Raw genomic sequence first — 24,688 nt, 5'->3', positions numbered from 1 at the left:
AAAAAAAGCCTTAAAATGAAGACAAACACCGTAAAACTAGAGTAAATAACTCGCGAAAGTATATAACTATCGCTAAACCTTAAAGAACACCAAAAACAGAAAAATAAGTGAATTTGTAAAGAATAATAAATAAAATTAATAAGATTATGTTATTCACCTTAAACATGGCGTCTCTTCTGAACACAAACACACATTTTAGCAGTCGTATCCGGCGGCGCTTTTTCAGTGACGTATGCGAGAATACGTTCCCTATCATGAATGATGGTCGATACCGTCGACCGTGGCAGCCCTAAGGCATAGACCTTATCGCGAATCGGTAAATATCAACAGAGGGCGCTCCACCGCAAAGCATGATGGGATCGAAAAGGGGGCAAAGGTAAACACGAACCCAGAAGAGGAAGCGTCTGTCTACGATCGACGCTGTGTTTACAGAAAGGAAGATGGCTAATGTGAAAGAAATTCAGCGTTTTTTGGCATTAAAATCCAGCGATTTAAAGAAATATTTGAGGGAAAGGGGGGTTCCCATTGGAGAAGAGAAACAACCTGCTTATGCAAGAACAGTTCCTGAATGTTGAAACCCCGATCGGCCATACAAATATCGCCGGGCTGGAACTTGTCGACAATGTTCGTCATCTTTACAATTTTTTTGTCTGACGTGTTTCCTCCTGTAGGTTTGGAAATGTATGAAATTGTTCCGCTAGGTTTAATACCAACAAGGCACTTGAGAGTAGGTCTTGACTTATATTGGCTGTACACTTGTTATTGCCCCTTTCCGATCCCATGACGCATTGCGGTTCCGATTCGCGATAAGGTCTATGCGCTATCACCGACACTTTTTCACCTTTTTCATACCTTTTAATCAGATTTAACTTATCTTCCATCGTAACCACATTACGCTTTGAAACACTAGCATTATCCTTCTTAGGAGCCATGGCTAACACAGACACAGTAAAGGAATACTGTACGTCGCCTCTGTTTTGAATGAGAACCAGCAGCTGCGCGTACGTACAGTATACTGTATGTACATTTATATATATATTTTAATGTGCTTTTTATTGTGTTTTAAATTGTTGTTTAGCTTCTTTTATTGTTAATTTATGTACTATTTTATTTATTTTAAATATATTTTTAAGGAAAAATGTTTTTTTCACATCCGTAGGAGTGACGTAAAGTCACACATAATGACGTTCGCTGAACTGAAATTTACTCTAGAACAGTGGCGTAAAGTCGGATTTGACGTAGGTCGAAATGGCGTAAAACGGGGTATGACTATGTATGTATGTATATATATATATAAATAAAGGTTCATTTCCCCTCTTAATAATAATAATAATAATTCATTTATTTTGTATAGCGCTTTTCCAGAAGCCCAAAGGCGCTTTGACAGAGTGGAAAACATAATGCATAACAATACATGAAAACAACAATTGCAAAAAGACAAGAATCAAGAAAACAAACAGCAGCGATATACGGCATATATATAAGACAAGAATCAAAAAGACAAGACAAGAATCAATAGGGAAATATTTAAAGCAAAAGGAGGGAGAAGGAGAAGAGATAGTCAGGGGTTAAATGCTGTGGGTTGAATGTTGAATGCAGCGTTGAACAGGTGGGTCTTTAGTGATGTTTTGAATGTGGTGAGTGAGGAGGAGTCTCTGATGGTGTGAGGTAGTGAGTTCCAGAGGGTGGGAGCAGCGATGGAGAAGGCCCTGTCCCCCCAGGATCTGAATTTGGTCCGGATGGAGGGGGTCAGGAGGTTGGTACCAGCAGAGCGGAGGTTGCGGGTGGGAGTGTGTCTGGAGAGGAGGTCAGCCAGGTAGGATGGGGCCAGGTTATGGAGGGCTTTGTATGTCAAGAGGAGGATTTTGTACTGGATTCTCTGGGGGATGGGGAGCCAGTGAAGCTTGTAAAGGACGGGGGTGATGTGGTCACGGGTCCGGGAATGAGTGAGTAGACGGGCAGCGGAGTTCTGAATGTATTGGAGTTTATTGGTGATTTTTGAGGGTGAACCATAGAGGAGGCTATTGCAGTAGTCCAGACGGGAGGTGATGAAGGCGTGGATGAGGGTTTCTGCAGCCGTGGAGGAGAGGGATGAGCGGAGACGGGCAATGTTTTTCAGGTGAAAGAAGGCTGACTTTGTGATCTGTTTAGTGTATTTGTCGAAGGAGAGGGTTTGGTCAAAGATGACGCCAAGATTCCGGATGTGAGGGGAGGTGGATACTGGGATACCGTCGATGTTGAGGGCAAAGTTATGGGTGGATTTTGTGAGCGTTTTTGGGCCAATGATGATTATTTCAGATTTATCACAGTTAAGCTTGAGGAAGTTGATTTGAAGCCAGGATTTTATTTCAGTGATGCAGTTTGTCAGGATAGAGTGGGTGTCGGTGGAGACGGACTTGGTGGAGATGAAAAGCTGGATGTCATCAGCGAAGCAGTGGAATTGGAGACCATGACGGCGGATTAAGTGACCGAGCGGGGACAGGTAAAGGATGAAGAGGAGGGGGCCAAGAACTGAACCTTGGGGGACACCTTGGGGGAGGGGAGCAGTGGGGGATTTGCAGTTATTGATGGAGATGAACTGGCATCTGTCAGAGAGGTATGATTTAATCCAAGAGAGGGCAGTGCCGGTGACGTTAAAGGTGGATTCAAGTCGGGTGAGGAGGATAGTGTGATCGATGGTGTCAAAGGCAGCGCTGAGGTCGAGGAGGACGAGAATGTTGAGGTTGCCAGCGTCAGAGGAGAGGAGAAGGTCGTTGGTGATTTTGAGGAGAGCAGTTTCAGTACTGTGGTTGGAGCGGAATCCGGATTGGAATGTTTCATACAAGTTATTGGCAGAGAGATGATGTTTGAGTTGAGTGGCTACAGCGCGTTCCAAAACTTTTGACAGAAAGGGTAGGTTGGAGATGGGTCTGAAGTTGTTTAGGGTGTCAGGGTTTAGACCAGGTTTTTTTAGAATGGGGGTAACAGCAGCAATTTTGAGGGAAGGTGGGACGATGCCTGTAGACAGGGAGGAGTTTATTGTTGCAATGATAAGTGGAGAGAGAGCAGGGAGGGAGGCTTTGACAAAGCTGGAGGGGATGGGGTCAAGAGTGCAGGTGGCAGTTTTCATTCCTATGAGGAGTTCAGAGAGGTCAGTAGGAGAGATTGGGGAGAACCGAGACAGGGGATGGCAGGACAAGGGGGGGCAGGTGGTTGGAGGGGGAGCGGGTGCGGCGGTGGTCAAGCTGTTGTAGATGTTGTCAATTTTGCGTTGGAAGAAAGAGAGGAAGGAGATGCAGTTGTCTACTGTGAATGACTGGGTGGTGGTGTTCAGGGGGCGGAGGAGTTTGTTTATTGTCGAGAAGAGTGCTTTTGGGTTTCCGGAGCCAGAGTGGATAATTTGAGAGTAGTAGGCAGAGCGGGCGCGGGAGAGGGCATCTTTGTAGTGTTGTATGTGGTCCTTGTAGGCTTGGGAGTGAACTGTGAGACCCGTTTTATTGCGGAGTCTTTCAAGTTGGCGAGCACGAGTTTTCATCAGGTGGAGTTCAGGGGTAAACCAGGGAGCAGAATGGGTGAAAGAAACTGTTTTGGTTTTTACAGGCGCAAGCTGGTCAAGGCAGGAGGAGAGAGTGTGGTTGTAGTAGTCAGTGAGGTCGGAAGGGGTGTGGAGGTCAATGAAGGGAGAAGTGGACATTTTTTCAGAGAGGGTGGATGAGAATGAGGTAGGTGAAAGAGCGTTTAGCTTACGGAAGTTGATTGTGCGATAATGCCTTGGTGTTGGGGCGGGGATGTTGATGGTCAGAGTGATGGCTAAGTGGTCAGAGAGGGTGAGGTCGGAGCCATAGAGATGGTGCAAATTTAATCCAGTGGAGCAGACAAGGTCCAAAATGTGACCACAGATATGGGTAGGAAAGTCGACATGTTGAGTGAGGTTAAAGCAGGTGAGTAAATCAGTGAAGTCAGTGGTTATTGTGGAGTCAGTGGAGTCCATGTGGATATTGAAATCACCAAGGAGGAGGATTGAGGGGGAGAGGGAACATAGCTGGGTCAGAAAGTAGGAGAAGTCAGACAGGAATGATGGGTGTGGTTTGGGAGGGCGGTAGACGACAGCCATGACTGACTGCGTGTGACCAGAGAGTTTTAAAGCCAGGTGTTCAAATGATGGAGCAGATGAGATGGAGATGAGGTTGGTCTTGATGTCTTGACGGTGGATAACGGCAATTCCACCACCTCGGCCCTCCGAGCGTGGTTTATTGACGTAGGAATATCCACTGGGTGTGGTGAGGTTGAGTGTGTAGTAGTCCAGAGGTTGTTGCCAGGTTTCGGTGAGACAGAGAAAGTCCAGTTTGTTATCCAGGATGTATTCGTTCAGGATGAGGCATTTATTGTTGAGGGACCGGGTGTTGAACAGGGTGAGCTTGATGTTGTTTTGAACAGCAGGGATGAATTCAGGTGATTTAGCCAGGGTTCGTAGGCAAGAGGTGCGATCGTGTGGGTTGCTGTGACCAGGTGCGCTGGGACGAAGAGTGAGAGTGCGCTGAGCCGACCAGAGGACGGGGATGGAGTGACCTGATTGCGAATAAACAAACTTGCGACCGGAGCCACGGTGAATGTACCTGGGTCGTCGGAGGAGTCCATTTGATTTGATGGCAGAGATGCATGATGGGGTGGAGCGGGTATTGAGCAGAAGAAGCCTTGCGGCGGAGTACTTCAGAGCCATGCCAGGCAGGAGCGAAGGGACGAGTACGAGGCCAAGGTCGAGGAGGCAAAGCGGCAAACGCAGCGGCAAACGCAGCGGCAAACGCAGCGGCAAACGACTGCAGCCGCTAATCAAGACCACAGCGGCAAACAAGGCCACAAGGCCACCGGCAAACAAGGCCACGGCCACAAACAACGGGAGCGGGCCTTTCGAATTCCGTATTCCGTACCATCAAAAGCAGATTCCGTTATCCAGCCGGAGAACACGCGGCACGTGCGGGTGTGAAAAGGCAGGACAGGTGTGAGATGTCAGGTCAGAAAGGTAGAAGCGGACCCTGTACATCCATCCAGTCGGAGAAGCGGCGAATATGCAACGCCAGCGTCCTCTCGCAACCGAACTCTTAGTTAGTTACACCACAACATGTTGCCTCGCGATCGTTCAGTTATTTCTTAGTAAATGTAAGCGTAGCCCTTTCCTGTCTTTAATTTTGCGTTGAGTAGGCTAGTGAGATTGGGTGTTCTTTTGGTGCTTTGGTTTTGGTTTAGCGCTGAAATATCACGTGGCAGGCCTGAACAAGTCGACCGAGGCCGAAGGAAGGTGGGGCAGGAGGAGTGACTGGTAAGCACGAGCCGCCAATCAGGGCTCGAGGGGAGTGGCTAACCACGATGACCAGAGGCGGGGTTTGGAACATTTGAGTCAGGTGGGGGGCGATATAACCTCGATATATGGCGGGGCCATATAACTCTGCTCCGAGCCCCCACCTCAGAGAAGATGAGAGTTCAGTTCAGAGTCCTGAGTTGAGAGTTCCGAGACGAGAGGAGTGCAGATGAGTCGAGAAGAGTTGAGTTTGGATGAGGATCGAGCGCACAGTGAATGCACGAGAACGGATGGCACGAGAACACAGAACGAATTGAATTGCCGTTGTACACGAACTTGCCCCCTGCCCTGTTCCCCGCGATCTGCGCAGTATTAATCGTGCGCTGTAAAGAACGATCCGCGCCGGGCCACAGACACGCGATTTTCCTCCTGCCTACCTTCGCCTGGATACGTGTCGTGACCGCCCGAGGGCTACACCACGAGTGAGCTGTTCCCGGACTGACCGAAGCAGGCGCGCTTGGCGCGTGAACTCCTCTTCCTCCATCTCCCCGTGTATGTGAGCGGGCTTGCTCACATCTTGTATGTGAGCGAGTGGTTCCTTGCGAAGATTTTGAGGGGTCAAATGTTACTCTGAGAGTTTTCATTTTTGAAATATTGACAAAAATGTACAATGTGAATTCTGAACTCGAAGCGATTTCGACCACTTTTTCACTACATTTAACATATTTTTTGTCATTATATCAATATTTTGATAAATAACCCCCACACATGTTCTATATTTCTATTACTATATTAGTTGGCATCCAGTATGCAAATTATTGGCACTCTGTGGTCCTTAAAAACATATTTATTCCAATTTTAGCAAATATCACATTTTTTGGCGAAGCGAAGCAGGCGTATAATAATATTTCGGGTGACAACACAGAGATGGCCGAGAGTTATACACTGCTATCACTTTTTTCATATCTAGGGACATATATCTTGCTAAAAATCACAATGAGCCTTACTCCATCTGTATGGTACCGACCAACCCCCTTGGCTCATAGCCTATAATAATATTTCGGGTGATAACACAGAGATGGCCGAGAGTTATACACTGCTATCACTTTTTTTTCATATCTAGGGACATATATCTTGCTAAAAATCACAATGAGCCTTACTCCATCTGTATGGTACCGACCGGTCAATTTCGGGGGTCTGGCTCATAGCCTACTGGTGCCCTTCTAACTTAGTGCATCCCCAGTCATCCCTTACACTATTGCACATACCACGTCCTAATCATCCACTAATCTATTCTACGTCCCCTCTACAGGTACATGTCACTACTTAATTATACAGTTACCTATTGTCATCCTTCTAACTCCTATCAATAACCTAACCCTCCCTGGCTAGGTTTTCAATGCCATAACCCCATAAACTATAGCTCATGTGCCCGGGGATGGGAGGGATGGTGGATTTGCCATCCCTCTACATCGGACATCTCTCACTATCAGTTTTGCCCATCCAATTTTTCTGCCAATCAAATTTGCCAATCAGTACTGCCAATCATTGTTGCCCATCAAATTTGCCAATCATTACTGCCAATCCTATTCACTATTCCCAATTTCGAATCAAAACACTATTATCTTCACAGTCCATTAAACTTGAGCCTCTCGGTACGTCAATACATCATTAAAACTCGGCTTCGCAAAGCCGAGCAATGAATTCGGGTGGTTTGGTCGCCTGCAGGTTGAGTCCATCCGGCATTCGGTTCAGGGGAGGAGGTTTGGTTGGGCTGAGATTTAAAGCGCCATCCCTACGCAGGGCCTTTCGCTCCCAAGCGCGATGGGCCAACCTTGCCCGGGTGGAACGCCGCCACCACAAGGGGGCGCCGTTCCGATCCCTCCTACCTGCCCTCGAACCGGACCGGTCGCCTTGCCCGGCAAGGCCCGGACTCGACCGTGCGGGGCGAGGCCTGACCCGGATCGTGCACGACGCTCCAAAGAGAAGCAACGCTGCACCGATCCCCGCCGGCTCCCGCAATACCCACAGCCCGGCACGGACCGAGAGCTCGCGTCGGTTAAACGTCGGTCTAACCGCTATCCCGTTTAACGTCGATGCTCGCTTTGCATTCTCACACCACTCGTTCCATTCGTTGCTCATCCATCCCATGCACTTTGTCAATTCCACCACCGTACTCGCTCGTGTGTTCTCTTTCGCTCCATACTCCGGTCTACTCATAACGCTCACCACACACACTCGCGCATATTAATGCGCATCCACTCCACCATTCGCACACCCTGTTACACACCACTCCTCTCGCGCCCCTTCTTGCACACACTCGTTCACACACTTCCTTAACACACCTCCTCGCGCACCGTCTTGCGCACTCTCCCTCGGTACGTGCTCCGTACCACTCATGGAGGTGCACTCTTGCATCCACCCACTCACGCGCTCCGATGTGCCCTCCCGCACCCGCGCCACCACCAACTCAGGTGTGCCTCCTCGCACACGCTCAACCATTCCAAGTGTGCATTCTCGCACCCGCTCCACCACCAACTCACTCTCCGTGTCACACTCAGTACACTCTGTTTCACACATACCCTCCGACGTGCATTCGCTTCCGCACCCGGTATCACTCCCATACTCTGTCACACACTCACTCTCCGACGCACACTTTTTCCTCACAAGCGCGCCATTTCCACTCACACCACTCACAAGGGACCCTCCACCAACGCCCGGGTGCTTTCTCGATCCCAAGCGCGCGAGAGACCCTCTCGCGCCAAACATTCTCCTACAAAATCTCCCCGCACAATATACAGCACGACTCACCTGGGCGCTTCTTCTCCTTCACTCCAACACCACCTGCAAACTTTAATTGGTGTTAATAAGCACAGCATCATGATGCGAATCCAGACTTTGTGCATTTTCCATTTCTCCCTGCCGCGAGTGCTTTTCTACATCTGCGGTCTCTCCAATTCCAATTTCCACTACTGCTTCGAATGATTCGGACTTGATTTCTTTTTTCTTTCTCTCGACGACCACTGGTCCGAATAAAATTTTCTCTCCTACCTCTGCGGTCGCCGGCTTTCCCATACCCCGGGTCGCGATCTCTACCTCGGTCCACCCGGCTGTGCTTTGCTCTACCTCGACCGTCGGCGCCCATAAAATTTCGTCTTCCATTTCAACCTTCCCCGGTGCTCCTGACATTTTAAAAATCCAATTTGACGGTCGTCGGCTTTTCTACATCTCGCGTCTTGTCCCTTATAGCCCTGGTCAACTTGGCTACCCTTTGCTCCAGCTCGCTCTCTGCGCGCTACCTCGTCGCGTACCACCTCAACCTTTTCGCCCGACTTGCGCCTCATGTCCTCCTTCATTTTTTTATGATCCCTTCTTGCCTCTGCTATCCGTTTTTCCACTTCACACCTGGCTTCCTCCCTCAATTTTTCCAGATCATGCCCGGATTCGTCTGACATGGCGTCCCTTTTCTCATTATATATTGACTCTTCCATAGAGGCCCTCATTTGTGCCAGAAAATGGGCCCAGCCCATCGGTGCTGCGGGCGTGGCTGCCGCAGCCACGTGCGAGGCGCCGCCATCTTGTGCACCTGACACCCCCTCTACCACATTCTCATTGCTTTCCTCCTCTCTCTCTCCCAAATCCTCCCTGGGGTCCTGGGTCGATTCTACCCCCTCTTCTATCTCCCCTACTGGCATCCGATCGCCTTGATCATCCATGGCTCGACTTTAATTTGGTGGTATTAAATAAAATTTCGGCCACTCCAAATTTTGACCACATTTTTAGTTTTTTAAAATTTGGCTCGGGCCTCAAATCCCAATCCTGACATCAATTGTTACGGATCCGGGGGACGGCACTCCCGTTAGCAAGGGGGGTGGGGGGGGGGGGGGTTAATCCCCTTGTCTTGTTAAGCTGGCCGTCTGACCGGTCCTGGGGGTATGACGCCACTCCCGGTCAGCGCTGAATAGGGTAGTAGGCCAATTCTTCCCATGACCTAAGTAACAGCGCCTTCCGGGCCGCAGCGTAACAGATGGATTGCGCCGAGCGAAGCGAGCTGCGACCGCGGGCCGTTAACAAAGGACTAAACCCGATTATAAGCGGTTTTGCCGAAATTGCGCCACAGGTACTCAATTGTGAAATCACTAAAGCAATCGGACGAGAATGAAACCAAAAGAATAAGGCGGAACAGGTATTTATTAATTAACTATACAAAACCAAAGAAAGAGAAGGAACGAAAGCAATATACAGAAGAAGAAGAAGAAGACACAGCGCAAATCCTTAAACAGTCTTACTTATACCCAGGACAATACAGACAGCACAAACTCACGTACACGAATGGGAATTTCAGGCAGGAATGGCGGGAAGGATGAGAAGGGCAGACGGTCCACGGAACTGGCGGCAGGGAGGTCCAGGGATCGCGGCACGACGTCGGTGTCCCACGTGCACGCCTTCGCCCTTGGTTCAGCGGCGAAAACCCGGTCGTCAGCGCTGGTGCTTCCTCCTTGGTCACCAGCCTCCTTACACGTCTCTCTGAAGCTCATCTGCTGCCTCTCCTCACTTGTCTCATTCTCGCCGACTCTCATGAACCTCCTCACGCGTCTGCCGAAGCAGTCCCTCGCAGTCCCTTTTATTGGCCTTGGCCGTATCAAGCCGCCGGCCCCGAGGGCACGCCTACCGGTTCGCTCACCGCGGTGCTGATTGGTGGTTAAGGGCTTTCTGACTCCACCTTTGATGACGATGAGGTGCCACGCCCGTGCTCTGGCGGCTCCTCCCCCCTTCCTCTCCGTTCTTGGCCTCGTGCGTAATGGAGTTTTGGCGGTGTAATGCCAACGAAACAGCCCAATGCGAACGCCGCCTTACTGGCACTTTAAAGAGACGATTGGGGAAGTTGAAGGGGCCTATCTTATTTGATTGATGCAAGGTAGAGTCAACTATCGGAAACACAGCCTTACCTGGAACACATAATAACGAAATAACTACGAAGAGGGCCTATGATTCGCTACGTGTTGCAATGTGGACTAACTAGGGGACGACATTTGACCTTTACAAGAAATAGAGGTATTTACAAAAAGAATCATTTACAAAGGGGTATATTTACAACAATTTACAAGTGCAGGGTTCTCAAAACCCTAACACAGCACCCTCATTCCTCCAGGCACGTCCCGGGCCGAAAAAACTTAAATTAATGCGACACTCAGGTGTAAAACCCCTCTACGTGTGTGTGTGTGTGTGTGTGTGTGTGTGTGTGTGTGTGTGTGTGTGTGTGTGTGTGTGTGTGTGTGTGTGTGTGTGTGTGTGTGTGTGTGTGTGTGTGTGTGTGTGTGTGTGTGTGTGTGTATATATATATATGTACATATATATATATATATATATATATATATATATATACATATACAGTGATCCCTCGTTTATCGCGGGGGTTACGTTCCAGAACCCCCCGCGATAGACGAAAATCCGCGAAGTAGCGACCATATTTTTATTTTATTATTTATATGTATTTTAAAGCTTTATGACCCTCCCCACACTCTTATTAACCTTTCTCACACTCTTATTAACCTTTCCCATACTCTTATAAACACTTCCTATACTCTTAAACACTTTTTACACTCTTAAACATACGTAATTTTAACAACATATAAAATTCTAATGGGTACTCACGATTGAAGATACTGTAGCGACCCATGGGTTCCCCAAGCAAGACCAGCATCAGAATCTCCTTGCTCCAGCCGGTGACGTCACCGGCGGGGATCCCCGGTGCCAGAGTGGCTGGTCACGTGACCGCCAAAGCGTGCCGCGCGTGCGGGTATAATCAGCTACACCTGTTGATCACGTGACCGCCGAAGCACGCCACGCTTGAGAGGCGTGGCTTTCGGTTTCTGGTTGTGCTTTATAATGCAGCCCGATAAACGGGCTTTTCAGTGTTCCCGAGTTGGTTTTGAGAATAAATATCTTCTCGGACGAGTTTGTGTCTTGCCCGTCATTTCGTCCGTATCAAGCAAGAGCCCCGGCTCTTCAATACTACAACTTGCGTGATGAAGATGATGATGAATTAGCTGTGCAGTACTGATGACGATGAAGGTGATGACGATGATGAATGTACTGCACAGCCAGAAAGAGCATTACAGTTACCCATTACGTGGGTAACTAGCGCAAATGGAAGCTGCCGCATCTGCGTTTTCCATACGCACGACTCTTTGTCTCTTTGTCTACTGTTCTACTGTACACTATGTACAGTATTTTATTTATTGTAATATGTTTTAATTACTGTATTTTTCGTATTTTTTTTACGTTTTTTAATTTTTTAGGCTAGTAAATGCTTATTTTACCACAAAAATATTTAAAATAATAGTATATAAAAATACATTTATACCGCAAAATCCCGCGATATAGCGAAAAATCGGCGATATAATTTTACATATACTAGCGAGAAAAACCCGCGATGTACCGAAGCCGCGAAAAGTGAACCGCGATATAGCGAGGGATGACTGTATATATATATATATATATATATATATATATATATATATATATATATATATATATATATATATATATATATATATATATATATATATATCTGTGGTTTTGAGATTTGTCCAGTAAACTTAATAAAGGTTAAAGGTTTTCCCCCCATAGATAGTCACACAAGCAACATGTAGCCTCATTTGTAGTATAGTTATGTCTTAGTATATGAGAGAGTAGGCCCCTTCCAGTGTTAATCCTGCGTTGTTGTGAAGACAGGAGGATAGGCCCTACTTCTATCAACCATTCCACGTCCATAGGCTCGATCCATTGCGGCTAAAAAGCCCTAGTTGTGTTGGGCGCGAGTTAACATGAGGTAGGCCTCGGCAGGTGGAGGAGGGTTGAGCTCGGCGCGGCAGCAGTGGGGACGGTAAGCATGAGTCACCAATCAGGGCTCACAGCGTGTGGCTGCAGCACAGCGTCACAGGGCGTGGTTGCGACATTCAATCAGGCTAAGGGCGTGGCAATAAAACCCTTTGCGCGGAGCCCCCACCGGAGTCCAGTTATGGGAGAGGCGCTCGTGAGTTGAGTAGAGTTGCGCGCAATCCAGTCGGGAAGCCCCCAGAGTTATGGGAGAGGTGCGCTGGAGTGACTTCTGAGTTCTGAGAAGGGAGACGCGCTTGAAGAGAATCATTCGCACTGTATGAACTTGGTTACGAGGAATACGTGGGCGCAGCCAGGGCGGTTATAACTGGCGCGGTTCAGCCAAAGCGAGTGAACGCGGCTGAATAACCGCCAGCCGCGCAAAGTCCGCCCTCTACCATTCCCCCACAAAGTCTAATCCCCCCACAACATCTCGATGGAATTTAGATCTGGGCTTTGACTTGGCCATTCCAGAACCCTCCATTTCTTTCTTTTCAGCCATTCCTTGGTGGATTTACTGGTATGTTTAGGGTCATTGTCATGTTGCAAGGTCCACCTTCGGTTGAGCGTCAACTCTCTGACAGATGGCCTCACATTATCCTCAAGCACCCTCTGGTTCAATGAAGAATTCATAGTGGATTCTACGATGGTGAGCTGCCCAGGCCTTGATGCAGCAAAGCTGCCCCAATCCATAATATTTCCACCACCATGCTTTACAGTTGGTATCAGGTTCTTGTGGTCAAATGCTGTCTTTGGTTTTCGCCAAACATGTCTTATGGTACTGCAGCCAAATAGCTCTACCTTTGACTCATCTGTCCAGAGCACATTGTTCCAGAAGTGCTGGTCTTTGCCTCGGTGTTCATTGGCAAACTTTAGTCTTGCCCTGATGTTCTTTCTGGACAGCAAAGGTTTCCTCCTGGCACACCTTCCATGTACATCAAATTTGTGCAGCGTCTTTCTAATGGTAGACTCGTGCACTTTGACATCAACAGTGGCAAGAGCTACCTGTTGGTCCCATGATGGCATACTGGGGTGCTTAGAAACTTCTTTCAGCATCTTGCGGTCTGCTTTCGGGCTGAACTTGCTGGGGTGGCCTGGCCTGAACAAGTTGGCAGTTGTTTGGAATCTTCTCCACTTGTAGATGATCTTCCGGACAGTCGAATGATTGATTTCAAATTGTTTGGAGATCTTTTTAAATTCCTTCCCAGACTTATAGGCATCTATAATCTTCTTTCTGAAGGCCTCAGAGAGCTCTTTTGATCTAGGCATGGTGATGCGGCACACTTCAACAACAAAGAGCAAACCAAACTAAATGTCTGAGGTTTAAATAAGACAGGTTCCTCCAAGATCCTCTCTAACGATGTTCTAAACATTTGCACCTGAGCTGGTGCACCTGATTCTAATTTTAGGTATTTGAAGTTGTGATAAATGTAGGGGTGTACTTACTTTTTCCACATGCGAAATTTGCATTTATGTTTATTTAAATTATACAATGGACTACAAACTGTGAATGTTTCATGATATTTGTTATATTATATCACCTTTATCTATCAATATTGTTGAAATGAAGATCAAATAGATGTATGGGGTGTCCTTACTTTTTCACGTGACTGTACATATACATATACTGTCATCCCTCGCTATATAGCGCTTCACTTTTCGCGGCTTCGGTACATCGCGGGTTTTTCTCGCTAGTATATGTAAAATTATATATCGGATTTTTCATTATATCGCGGGATTTTGCGGCCTATAGGTATTTTAATTTTTTTAGATTTTAATTATTTTTGTGGTAAAATAAGCATTTTCTAGCCTAAAAAATTAATAAAAATAAAAATAAAAATATAACACATTAATTAAAACCTATATTAAAAGAATATTACAGTAAATCAAAATAAAATACGCATTATAAATGAGTAGACAAAGAATCGCGCGTATGGAAAACCAAGCTTGGGTTGCTTGCGCTAGTTTGCTCAGATGATTTCGTACGCGGCACACTATTGGCAGATGGATGAGACGCGACCAATCAGAGCACGCTGTTCAGTATCCTGCGGTGTTGTGTTTTTGTGCATTTTGTGTAAAATTGTGAAGTTGTTTCAAGCCCTACGATGACGGGTAAACGTTCTGCGTCTTCTAAGGGTTCTGGCACTGAACCTAAGCGCCAGAGGAAGATGCTTAATATCGTAGAGAAGGTGAAACTCCTCGACATGTTAAAGGAAGGGAGAAGCTTTGCGGCTGTAGGCCGCCATTACGGGCTCAATGAATCTACGGTCCGGTACATTAAGAAGGACGAAAAGAATATAAGGGCGACGGCAGCAGTGTCCTTTAACCAGACAGCGAAAAGGGTGGTAACTTCACGCAATAAGGCCATTGTAAGGATGGAGTCTCCATTGGCCCTTTGGATCAGTGACTGCAGGAAGAAGAATATCCCACTGGATACCAACGTTATCCGTGAGAAGGCCAGGCAGCTTTACGCCAAGTTTGCTGAAGGCGCTGGCGACGACGACGACCCCAAATCCGAACCATCGACCGCATCTCCCACCAAACCAACCAAATTAAATGCCAGCAAGGGCTGGTTTGAAAAATTTCAAAAACGATTTAAGCTAAAGAGCGTGGTCCTGCATGGAGAAGCTGCTTCTGCTGATAAAGCCGCCGCCGAGGGGTACGTGAACGAGACGTTCAGGACGATCATCGAGGAAGGGGGTTATAAGCCTGAACAAGTTTTTAATATGGATGAGACAGCCTTATTTTGGAAACGGATGCCGTCTCGCACTTTCATCATGATCGAGGAAGCCAGAGCCCCTGGATTTAAGGCCCACAAAGATCGGGTGACTTTAGTAATGTGTGGGAATGCTGCGGGCTTTATGATAAAGCCTGGTCTTATTTATAAGTCCAAAAACCCAAGGGTCCTCAAAAACAAAAATAAGAACCTGCTGCCAGTGTATTGGATGCACAACCAGAAGTCCTGGTTTACGAAACTCCTCACATCGGATTGGTTCCACCAGTGCTTCATTCCCGAGGTCAAGCTCTATCTCGCAGAAAAAGGACTCGAGTTCAAAGTGCTGTTGCTCATGGATAATGCAGGAGGTCACGCGCTCGACCTGTCGTATGATGGCGTACAAATAGAGTTCTTACCGCCAAACACCACATCGCTGATACAGCCCATGGATCAAGGCGTCATTCGCGCATTTAAGGCACTTTATACGCGAAACACCCTGCAGCACCTGGTCGAGGCTATGGACTCGGACGAAAACTTCTCGCTGAAGGCGTACTGGCATGAGTACACCATTGCAACGTGTCTGCAAAATATTCAGATGGCCATAAAGGAGATGAAGACAGAAACTTTGAATGCATGCTGGAAAAAATTGTGGCCAGAAGTAGTCCACGATTACGTGTACAAGGGTTTCTCTCCTGACGAAATCCACCACTCTGCAGTAGATAAGGCAGTGAAGCTGGCAAAATTACTAGGAGATGGCTTCAACGATATGACTCCCGATGACGTTGAGGAGCTGCTCGAGACCCACTCAGATCCGTTAACGGACGAAGACCTGGCGGAGATGACGAAGTCAGCAAGTGAGGAAGAAGAAGAGGAAGAAGAGGGTCCAGGGGATGAAGAAGAAGAAGGCCTATCACTGGAACGCCTCGCAACCCTAGTGAGAATGGCAAAATAACTTAAGGAAAGGGCTGAAGAATGGGACCCCCAGATGATTCGTTCGTTGAAGTTCAGAAATGTAATCGACAGAGGCATTGAAGTCTATAAAAACCTCCTCGCCCAGAAGAAATGGCAGCGCCAGCAACTGCCCATCACTATGTTCCTCACCCGAAAAAAGAAAGAAGACATGCCTACGTCTTCAGCACGAAAATAAGTTCCGGACGACGACGAAGATACTGCACCACCTGACGAGGCGCCTGCTGAAGTGGCGCCTTCAGAAGAGCTGTAATGCTCTTCTTTGCTGTGCAGTACAGTAAAAACGATTATTGATATACTTACCCAGTATCTATTACAGTATTTTCAAATATACTGTACAGCTATATATACACGTACAAATATTTTTCTAATACGTAAGGATGGGTCTCAAAAGTGTGTTTAAGAGTGTAGAAAGGGTTTATAAGAGCGTGGGAAAGGTTTATAAGAATATGGGGAGGGTTTTTAAAGGCTTAAAATATATAAAAATAATAAAATAAATATATGGTTTCTACTTCGCGGATTTTCACCTATCACGGGGGGTTCTGGAACGTAACCCCCGCGATAAACGAGGGATGACTGTATACATACGTAGTGTGTTCAAAAAGTATCCGACCTTTATTTTTCGTGCGTAAAAAAAAGAAGCTAGGGAGGCGTTGATTGGTGCACGTATGTAGGCGATCCTAATGCACACGCGTGAATTTTTTCCCACCTGCAGAAGCTGTCATTCGACGGCAGACCGCCGATGAGTGAGGACATGTAAGTGAGCGCCGTCGGATTTTCGTTTTTGACAAAATGACGGAAAAACCTGAACAACGCTACTGCATCAAATTTTGTGTTTTTTGGCCTCGGGGATGTTGGATGCTTCCATTGTGATGACTGCAACTTGGTTTCTGGGTCGTACCCATAAACCCAGGACTCATCGCCAGTGATCACTGTGTTGAGGAAGCTGGGATCGCTGTTCACAGTCTCCAGCATGTCCTGTGCGATCTCCAAACGGAGTTGCTTCTGCTCAATCGTTAGCAGCTTTGGTACGAACTTCGCTGAGATTCTCCTGAAGCCCAAATCCTCCTTCATAATGGAATGAACGGTGTTGAATCTTGCGGATCGTTTCCACTTGGGAATCGCCAAGCTTTACACAAAATTTGATGCAGTAGCGTTGTTCAAGTTTTTCCGTCATTTTGTCAAAAACGAAAATCCGACGGCGCTCACTTACATGTCCTCACTCATCGGCGGTCTGCCGTCGAATGACAGCTTCTGCAGGTGGGAAAAAATTCATGCGTGTGCATTAGGATTGCCCTACATACGTGCACCAATCAACGCCTCCCTAGCTTCTTCTTTTTTACGCACGAAAAATAAAGGTCGGATACTTTTTGAACACAGTAGTATATACATATACATACATACATATATATATATATATATATATATATATATATATATATATATATATATATATATATATATATATATATATATATATATATATATAAATAAATATATATATATATACAGACTTGGCATTTAATATGGAATATTTTTTTTGTGGGGGTGAACTTACTTTTCAAGATGTCTTCGAACCAAAAGTTCATTGGAATTATGTTGAAATTATTCTAGATTTTGTTAATATGACATTTGAAAGAAACAAAAACCACATTTGACATTTCGAAACAAATAAATTGATCCTTGAAAGTGATGTAAACTGATATCGAACTCAATTCATGGACAGTACTGTGTTAAACTTCTGTACGTTTTCCAGAAGTATCTCTTTATTTTGCACATTAGCCAACATTTTTTTAACAAAAACAAAAGTTAAATTACGACTGGGATTACGGAGAGTAAAATTACAGTTCAGTACTTCGTGTAACCCCCACGAGCATTCTGGAGAGCACGTACACGTTGGCGCATGCTGTTCACGAGATTTGCCAAGGTTTGGACAGGAATCGCTTGCCATGCAGTGACAATAGCCTGCTGCAATTCACGCACAGAGGTCGGCTGCTGGTCCAAGTGGTCGATTTGACACGTTAATTCTGCCCATAAGTTCTCTATCGGATTCATATCCGGGGACATGGCAGGCCACTCCATATGCTCTACACCATGGTCAGCAAGAAAGCGTTGGATCATGCGAGCATGATGAGGCCGTGCATTGTCATCTTGGAAGACAAAGTTTCCTCGAAAGGCTGCACGAGCAAATGGAAGCAATGTTTCTTCCAGAATGGCCCTGTACTTGAACTGGTTCAGGTTTCCATTCAGAACAACCAGGTCAGTTTTGCCCCCTGCATGAAAAGCAGCCCAAACGGTCACCCCACCACCTCCAGCTTGGACTCTTGGCACTATACAATCTTTGTTGTAGGCTTCATGCACTTGTCTGCGCACTCGGACGCGGCCATCTTGACGATAGACCAGAAATCTAGACTCGTCACTGAAGATCACGTGATTCCAGTGTCCTGGCTGCCATTGACGGTGCTCTCTGGCCCACTACAATTGGCGCTGGCGGTGTTGTCTGGTCAGGCATGGCTTTCTCAGGGGACGCCTGGCACGACAGCCTGCTTGAACCAGTCATTGGTCGACTAGCCTTCTGGATACAGGCACATTTGTCAGTTGCTGCCACTCAGCCCTAAGCCGATTAGCTGACTTGGTACGGCCATTGCGGACTAACCGGTGCAGCTGGCGATCATCCCTCCTTGTGGTTCTGCGGGGACGTCCTGGCCTCGGTATTGGAGTAGGGACACCCCTCTGAGCATTTCGTTTCAGGATCTTTGACACCTGACCTTGAGTGATGCCATACTGCCGAGCAATAGCACGCTGTTTCATGCCGTAATTTCGTAAAGCCACCACTCCATGACAAACAGCATTGTCGAGTTGACGGACCATCTCCAGAGGAAGCGGCAATAACTTTTGGAGACGTGCTGCCGTTGTTTTCCACTAATACAGAACGCAACAACCCTTGTATACCCGACTGTGAAGCCAATCATCAAATGCACCTGTCCGTACATTTTGCCACGCCACTTGTGATATAATCCTGTTGTTGACTTCTTGCTGCGACAGACAATCAGTGACATGGTTCCTTTAACAAATAAATCACCAAAGTGTAAAAGAAACTCACCAGATTGATATACTGAGTTAAGAAAGTAAACCCAAGTCAAGAAAAAAAAAATATTCCATATTAAATGCCAAGTCTGTATATATATATATATATATATATATATATATATATATATATATATATATATATATATATATTTATATATATATATATATATATATATATATATATGCCCTAATCTGTGGTTTGCATTAATTAAAGAACTTTAGGAGAGATGTAGGGGTGTGAAGACACTGAGCGGATACTATTGCCTTTATGCTGATATTGCCGAACTCGTAATTAGGTCTCTTCTCATGCTGATTGTCTGTCATCCAACCTTCTTGTTAATTCTTCGGTGATCAGCCAAACCAGTGCCTTCTTGACATTGCTGAAGGATAAAGTTGTGGAGGGGGGAGGGGCGTGCCTGTTTGTTATTTTGCTTCGATTATAAATCTGCATCGGACTGAAGGGAGGTGGAATTCTTGCTTATTCTTTTGTCGATACTTAGTTATCTTAATGACAGTCCTGTTCTTATTAACTCCTTTATGAAAATGAAACGTCAAAGAAGCAGCGACGTCTCTTGTCATGTTGGATGGAAAACACTGATACTCATGTTGGTAAGTCATGGTTTGTCAAACAAGTATCTCCTCTGTTCTCTTCAGCAGGTCCTTCACTTCAGGCCACCTTTCATTACCTTGAAAGGTGTATAAATTTCCACATCATCCCCCACTCCAACCCAATTACATTACAACAACCCATCTGCAGACCAGTTAGCTTGTTTTCATTCATATGCAAAGTCATGTGGGTACGTTGCTGCAGAACAGCTGTAAGTTCTATGATATCACAGTTGAAACTATGTTCTATGATCGCTATGATATCAGCAGCGAGTCAAAATCGCTGCTGATATCATAGCATTTCATTATAATGGCCTGATCACCTTGTTGGTGAGGTCTTTAAGGCAAAACCACATCTTCAAGGCTGAAGATTAAAGTTCTTTCCTCGAACACCACCCTGAGGAGTTACTGGAAAGATCTTTTTATAAAAAAAACCCATCAATCTGGTTCTACAATCAACCTCTGGAAGTTTATGCCCTTGGATCCTGGTTTTGCTCCCAATAATGAACTCTTCTGGGCAGACCATATTTTCTCGTCAGATTTCTAAGTGAGGCTCAGGCACTGCATTCTCAATGTGTTAAATACCTCTGCCACCGAAGGTGGACAGAGATGATGTTTTCACCCCTGCCTGTTTGTTTGTGTGTCTGTGAGCAGCATATCTCAAAAAAGTTGTGGACTTATTGAGACAAAATTTGGTGTACCATTTTGGTGTGTGACAAGGAAGAAATGACTATTTGTGAAGATCCGAATCCCGATCTGAGACTTTTTAAGTGATTCTTCAACATCAAGAGATTTGGTCAAAAACGATATAATGCAGGATATCTCAAAAATGTATTGATTGATTCAGATGAAACTTGGAGGACAGGTCGTGTGTGACAAGGACGAATTGATTCTCATTTTGGTGAATAATCGAATCCGAACCTGGATACAAGATTTTTTATTTTTAAGTGATTCTTCACCATTGAGAGATTGGGCCAAAACAATATATAGCATGATATTTCAAAAATTTGGTGGATGAGCTGTTTGGATTGCAAGAACAAGCCGATTTGATTTTGGTTCAGGTCAGCAGATCCAGCCTATCAGTGGGATACAAAACGGTAAACTGTTCAATCTGGCAGAGGTATGCACTCTACCAAGTGCCATTCTAGTATATTCTAGTCTAAGTCGAATACAATTTCACCTCTCACTGACTGCAAGGCCATGTGTGCTGTTTCCTGCCCTCAAGTTTTTTTTGCCTGCCTTTAGTTTTTGCCTCTCCAACACCCTCTAGCCTAAAGGAACCCAAAATTCTCCCCTCAATTCCCAATGCATACCTTGCTGCCCCAACACATGCCTGCACACACGCCACCCTCACCCTTTCCTGCATTTGCTCTCTCCCCATTATTGTAAATCATTCTCTTCTTCCATTACTTCATCATGTATATTGTTACGTGTATGGGGGTAGGTAATGAAATATCGTTTTCGAGGTAGAATTGTATGGAGTAGCGTGCTCCGTATGCCGTGAAGCCACCTCAATGTATTTAAGTTAGGACCGGATGTCCGTGTAAGTGTTATGTGTCTCCATTCGAGGGTTGGAGCTATGCTAATTAGTTAGGGCCTATGGATAAATTCCCAGTGTGTAATTGCCCTTGTGATTTTTCCCTTCGTTTTTATAAAGCACACTCGGCTAGCCATGCGACCGGTCCATGATGAAAATAACATAATCGCTGACGGTACCCACACATTACGCCAACACCCAACGAAAACTTCTCGATGGGTGCCAAGTGTGGCCGTGAGGCCACGCCCCGAAGGACGATTGGTTGGGATGATTCAACGGCGCTCGGTGATTGGAGCTTGGGTGACGTCGGAGAGAACGTTCGAGACGGTTGGAACAAAAAGGGAAAGCACTGCCATTTTCTCTTGGTCCGGGCTCTGGGTACGAGCAGTCTTATTCTCTCTCTCTCTGTTCCTCGCACGGTAAGAGGCGGTCACATTCGCATTCACTCTCTCTGTTCTGGGCATTGGTGAAGACGGACGCATCCCTCTCTCTCTCTCTTGGTGTTGGCTCTTGACGGCTGCGCTTTGTGTCATGCGTGCCTGGGAAGTTCGAGATGGTCTGAGCTCGGTGCAGCCGGTCGAGAAGGACCCGACGTCGCGCCATTGTGTGCTTTCCCACGCAGGGACGCAGGACCTGAGATTGCCCCAAACCGTCGTGGAGACCCGAGCTGAGTTCCAGCCAACGCACCACACCACATTTATTCTTACTTTTGTTTTCCCCTTGTGTTGTAATTGTGTCTGAGTGGAGGATCCTCATTTAGGAATGAGATTTTACCACACATTCCGTTTGTTATCCTGGCATTTATTTTCATTTAACCCATTACTTATTGCATTTCTTTGTCGTGCCTGTCTTGTGCGTTTATTTGTCTGTGGGGATCGGATAACCCCCCTCCCCCCTCCAACCCTCCTCGCCCCCCGTGTCGCGTCCGTCCGTGCAAATAAGATCAGGGAACTCCGTTTCCCTCGCGTGCTGAAGAGATAACACCGCCATAATTTCGGGCAAACGCCGCGGAGTTAAAGCTCGTTTTGGTCATCTGTCACACTGATGTCTTCACTACAGGGTAGACGCGACAATATTATGCCATCCTCCATCTCTATCAGTGATCCTTTCTTCCCCATTAACCTTGTCACCGGGATAAAATTATCTGATTAACAAATTAAGCACTGCATTAGGAAAAAGCAGAGACACACCAAAAACAAGCCAGTACTATTATAATGTCGATGCTTTCCTTGGGAACAGGCCTGCAACTTGGCTTGTCGTGCATACATACATTTATTATTCTTGGGTAAAATGCCAGAGGCATAGAAAAGGCCCCTTTATATAAGGGTAAGTGCCATGTGGCAAAGTATAGAAAAGAAGGGACATTCCATAGCTTATAGAAAATGTCGAACAATAGAAAAGAAGGGACATTCAAAAAATCTCGTGTGCATGCTGTACTACCCTTGTGTTCTTAGGAGGAACCAAGTAATGCTCTAGAAAAGTTCTGATAAAGGGGTGTTAATTTGATTCGCACACCTGTATGAAGAAGTAAATGTATTTTATTTGCCAGATGTAGGGTGCGGTGCCCCTTTGTATGAGACTGAACCTCTTCTAGTGGCTGACCATGGAAATAGATAAGTGGGTTCGTTTGGCTCTCCTTCTGGAGTGACAGAGTGAGACTGATGTTTTCCAGGATTTTTTTTTTAAACAAGATCGAGGCTCATATAAGAGCTAACATCAATCACAAAGAAAAGAAAAAAACGCACACATAAAACATACAATAAAGGGAACGGGAGACAAGATGGGGAGAGGGGAAAACACACAAGTACAACAGCAGAGAACAGGGACGAAAGAAGATCCTTGGGAGGGAGAGGGCTTGGGGGGAGGAGGCATGGGAAGGCAGCGGGGGCGGGGGGGGGTGTGGGGGGGGGGACATACATGTCCCCATTATCAAACCAATGCCTAATCAATTGCATATCAACAGAGATTGATGCAGCTCATTTTCCCTGTTATTAATGGGTTTGTTCAATGAAGGACACAATGTTGGGTTGTCTGCAAAAATAAGAGAGGGTTTTCCAAAGCATTGGAGAAGTCTTTTTGGCCATGAGGAACAAGAATGGGGCCAATACACTCCCTTGGGGGTACATTGATCTGGAAAATTCTTTTCCACTGCAAATGGAGAGGAGAGGGTCCCATTGATAGCAACACGTTGACTGTGTGAGTGAAGGAAGTCAGAAATGCAGGCATGACGGTGGCCTTGTTTGCCACAGGCAACAAGCTTTGCAAACATTGCAGTTAGCTGGACTGTTGAATACTTTAGATATGTCCAAGGCGATGGTCCTGGCCTCTTGTTTGAGATTTCAGGCCTCCAACCATTGCTGAGAGAAGAGTAGCAGCATTGTCCATAATGAACAAGCAGCAGCAGTTAGGCAATCATGTCACCTTCAGCCTATAAAGAAGTAGAAACTCTCAGCTCTGCTTCCGGCTTCAAACACCTCAGAATAGCTATGCTCTTTAGACTATCTTCTTCCTCTTCCCTCCTCTTTTTCTGTTTGTTCATGCCCTTGGTTCTTGTTGTCCCCCCTGTGGCCCATTGCTCCCACTTTTATTGTGTTGCTCTTCTTTCTGTAAACACACTCTTCCATGGGCCCAGTTTTTTTTGTTATAAAAATCATCTTCAGGCTTTCCTTTATTTTCCTTCTTTCACCTCTAGAATTGCCTCCTTGTGCCTCTCCATTCGCACTCATCTCTCGATTCCTTCTCGGGTTCAGTACATCAACATCTCGTTTTCTTCATTGATTCGCCTCATTAAGGACATTCCTACCTATTCTCTTTTGCACTCATTAGCCCATATTGTGTCCCCCTGTTCCCATCTCCCTTTTCTGTTCTCTTCAAAGACTCAAATCTGTACAGAAAATACAAAGCTACAGTGGATTCGGGATTGATTCGTCGAGTTGTGGTCTTGTGCATGGCGTAGCTTTGGTGAATTTGTTTGTATTCGTTTTTTGAGTTGAAACAAACAAAATGGTGTGTAAGGAAAGACGAAAGGCTGGGAATCTAATAGATGTGTGGCCTTCTTGAATGTGTATAGTGAGTGACCGTGTGTTCTCACAGGCTGCTGAAGATCAAGGAGTGGATCGACCTCCATGATCCTGGAGCAGCCCTCATTCCATTCAGTGGTGCTGTGGAGCTGAAGTTGGAGGACATGGAGGAGGATGAGAGGGCAAAGTACCTGCAGGACATCAAGACGACAAGGTGAGTGCCTCGTCTGGAAAGTGAGATGGAAACAAAGAATGTTTGCTATTATTACAAAATAAAATATGGAATGTTTTTCGCAATGGCTTTTAGGTTATCGCGTTCATGGATAGTTAATGGAACGTTATACAGACGAGTGAATGAATCGAGTACTCTAATGTTAAAGGGGAACCCAAACTCAAACTAAAACGGCACCCGGTAGAGTGAGTGCATACCTCCGCCAGGCTGAACAGTTTGTTTTGTATCCCACTGATAGGCCGGATCTGGATTCGGACCTGAACCAAAATCTAATCGTCTTGTTATTGTCACCTAACCAACTCATCCACCAAGTTTCGTTCATAACTCGTCCATAACTTTTTTTAATATGTTGTATATCGCT

At 46.1% G+C, this 24,688-nt stretch overlaps 1 protein-coding gene across 1 annotated transcript in view; it reads left to right on the top strand.

The window, feature by feature from the left end:
• The window catches only part of OLA1 (Obg like ATPase 1), a 143,305-nt gene that overhangs the window by 86,339 nt on the left and 32,278 nt on the right, over positions 1-24,688 (top strand). Inside the window, exon 8 of the mRNA XM_068122652.2 lies at positions 24,169-24,309. Within this exon, the coding sequence (XP_067978753.1) occupies positions 24,169-24,309 (141 nt within the window). The remainder of the gene's footprint in view (positions 1-24,168; positions 24,310-24,688) is intronic.

Source organism: Myxine glutinosa, chromosome 7, assembly GCF_964187855.1.
Source record: "Myxine glutinosa chromosome 7, kmMyxGlut1.1, whole genome shotgun sequence".
NCBI classification, from domain to species: Eukaryota; Metazoa; Chordata; class Myxini; order Myxiniformes; family Myxinidae; genus Myxine; species Myxine glutinosa.
Note: the sequence above shows the minus strand (reverse complement) of the source record. Positions and strands in the feature narration are given on the sequence as shown.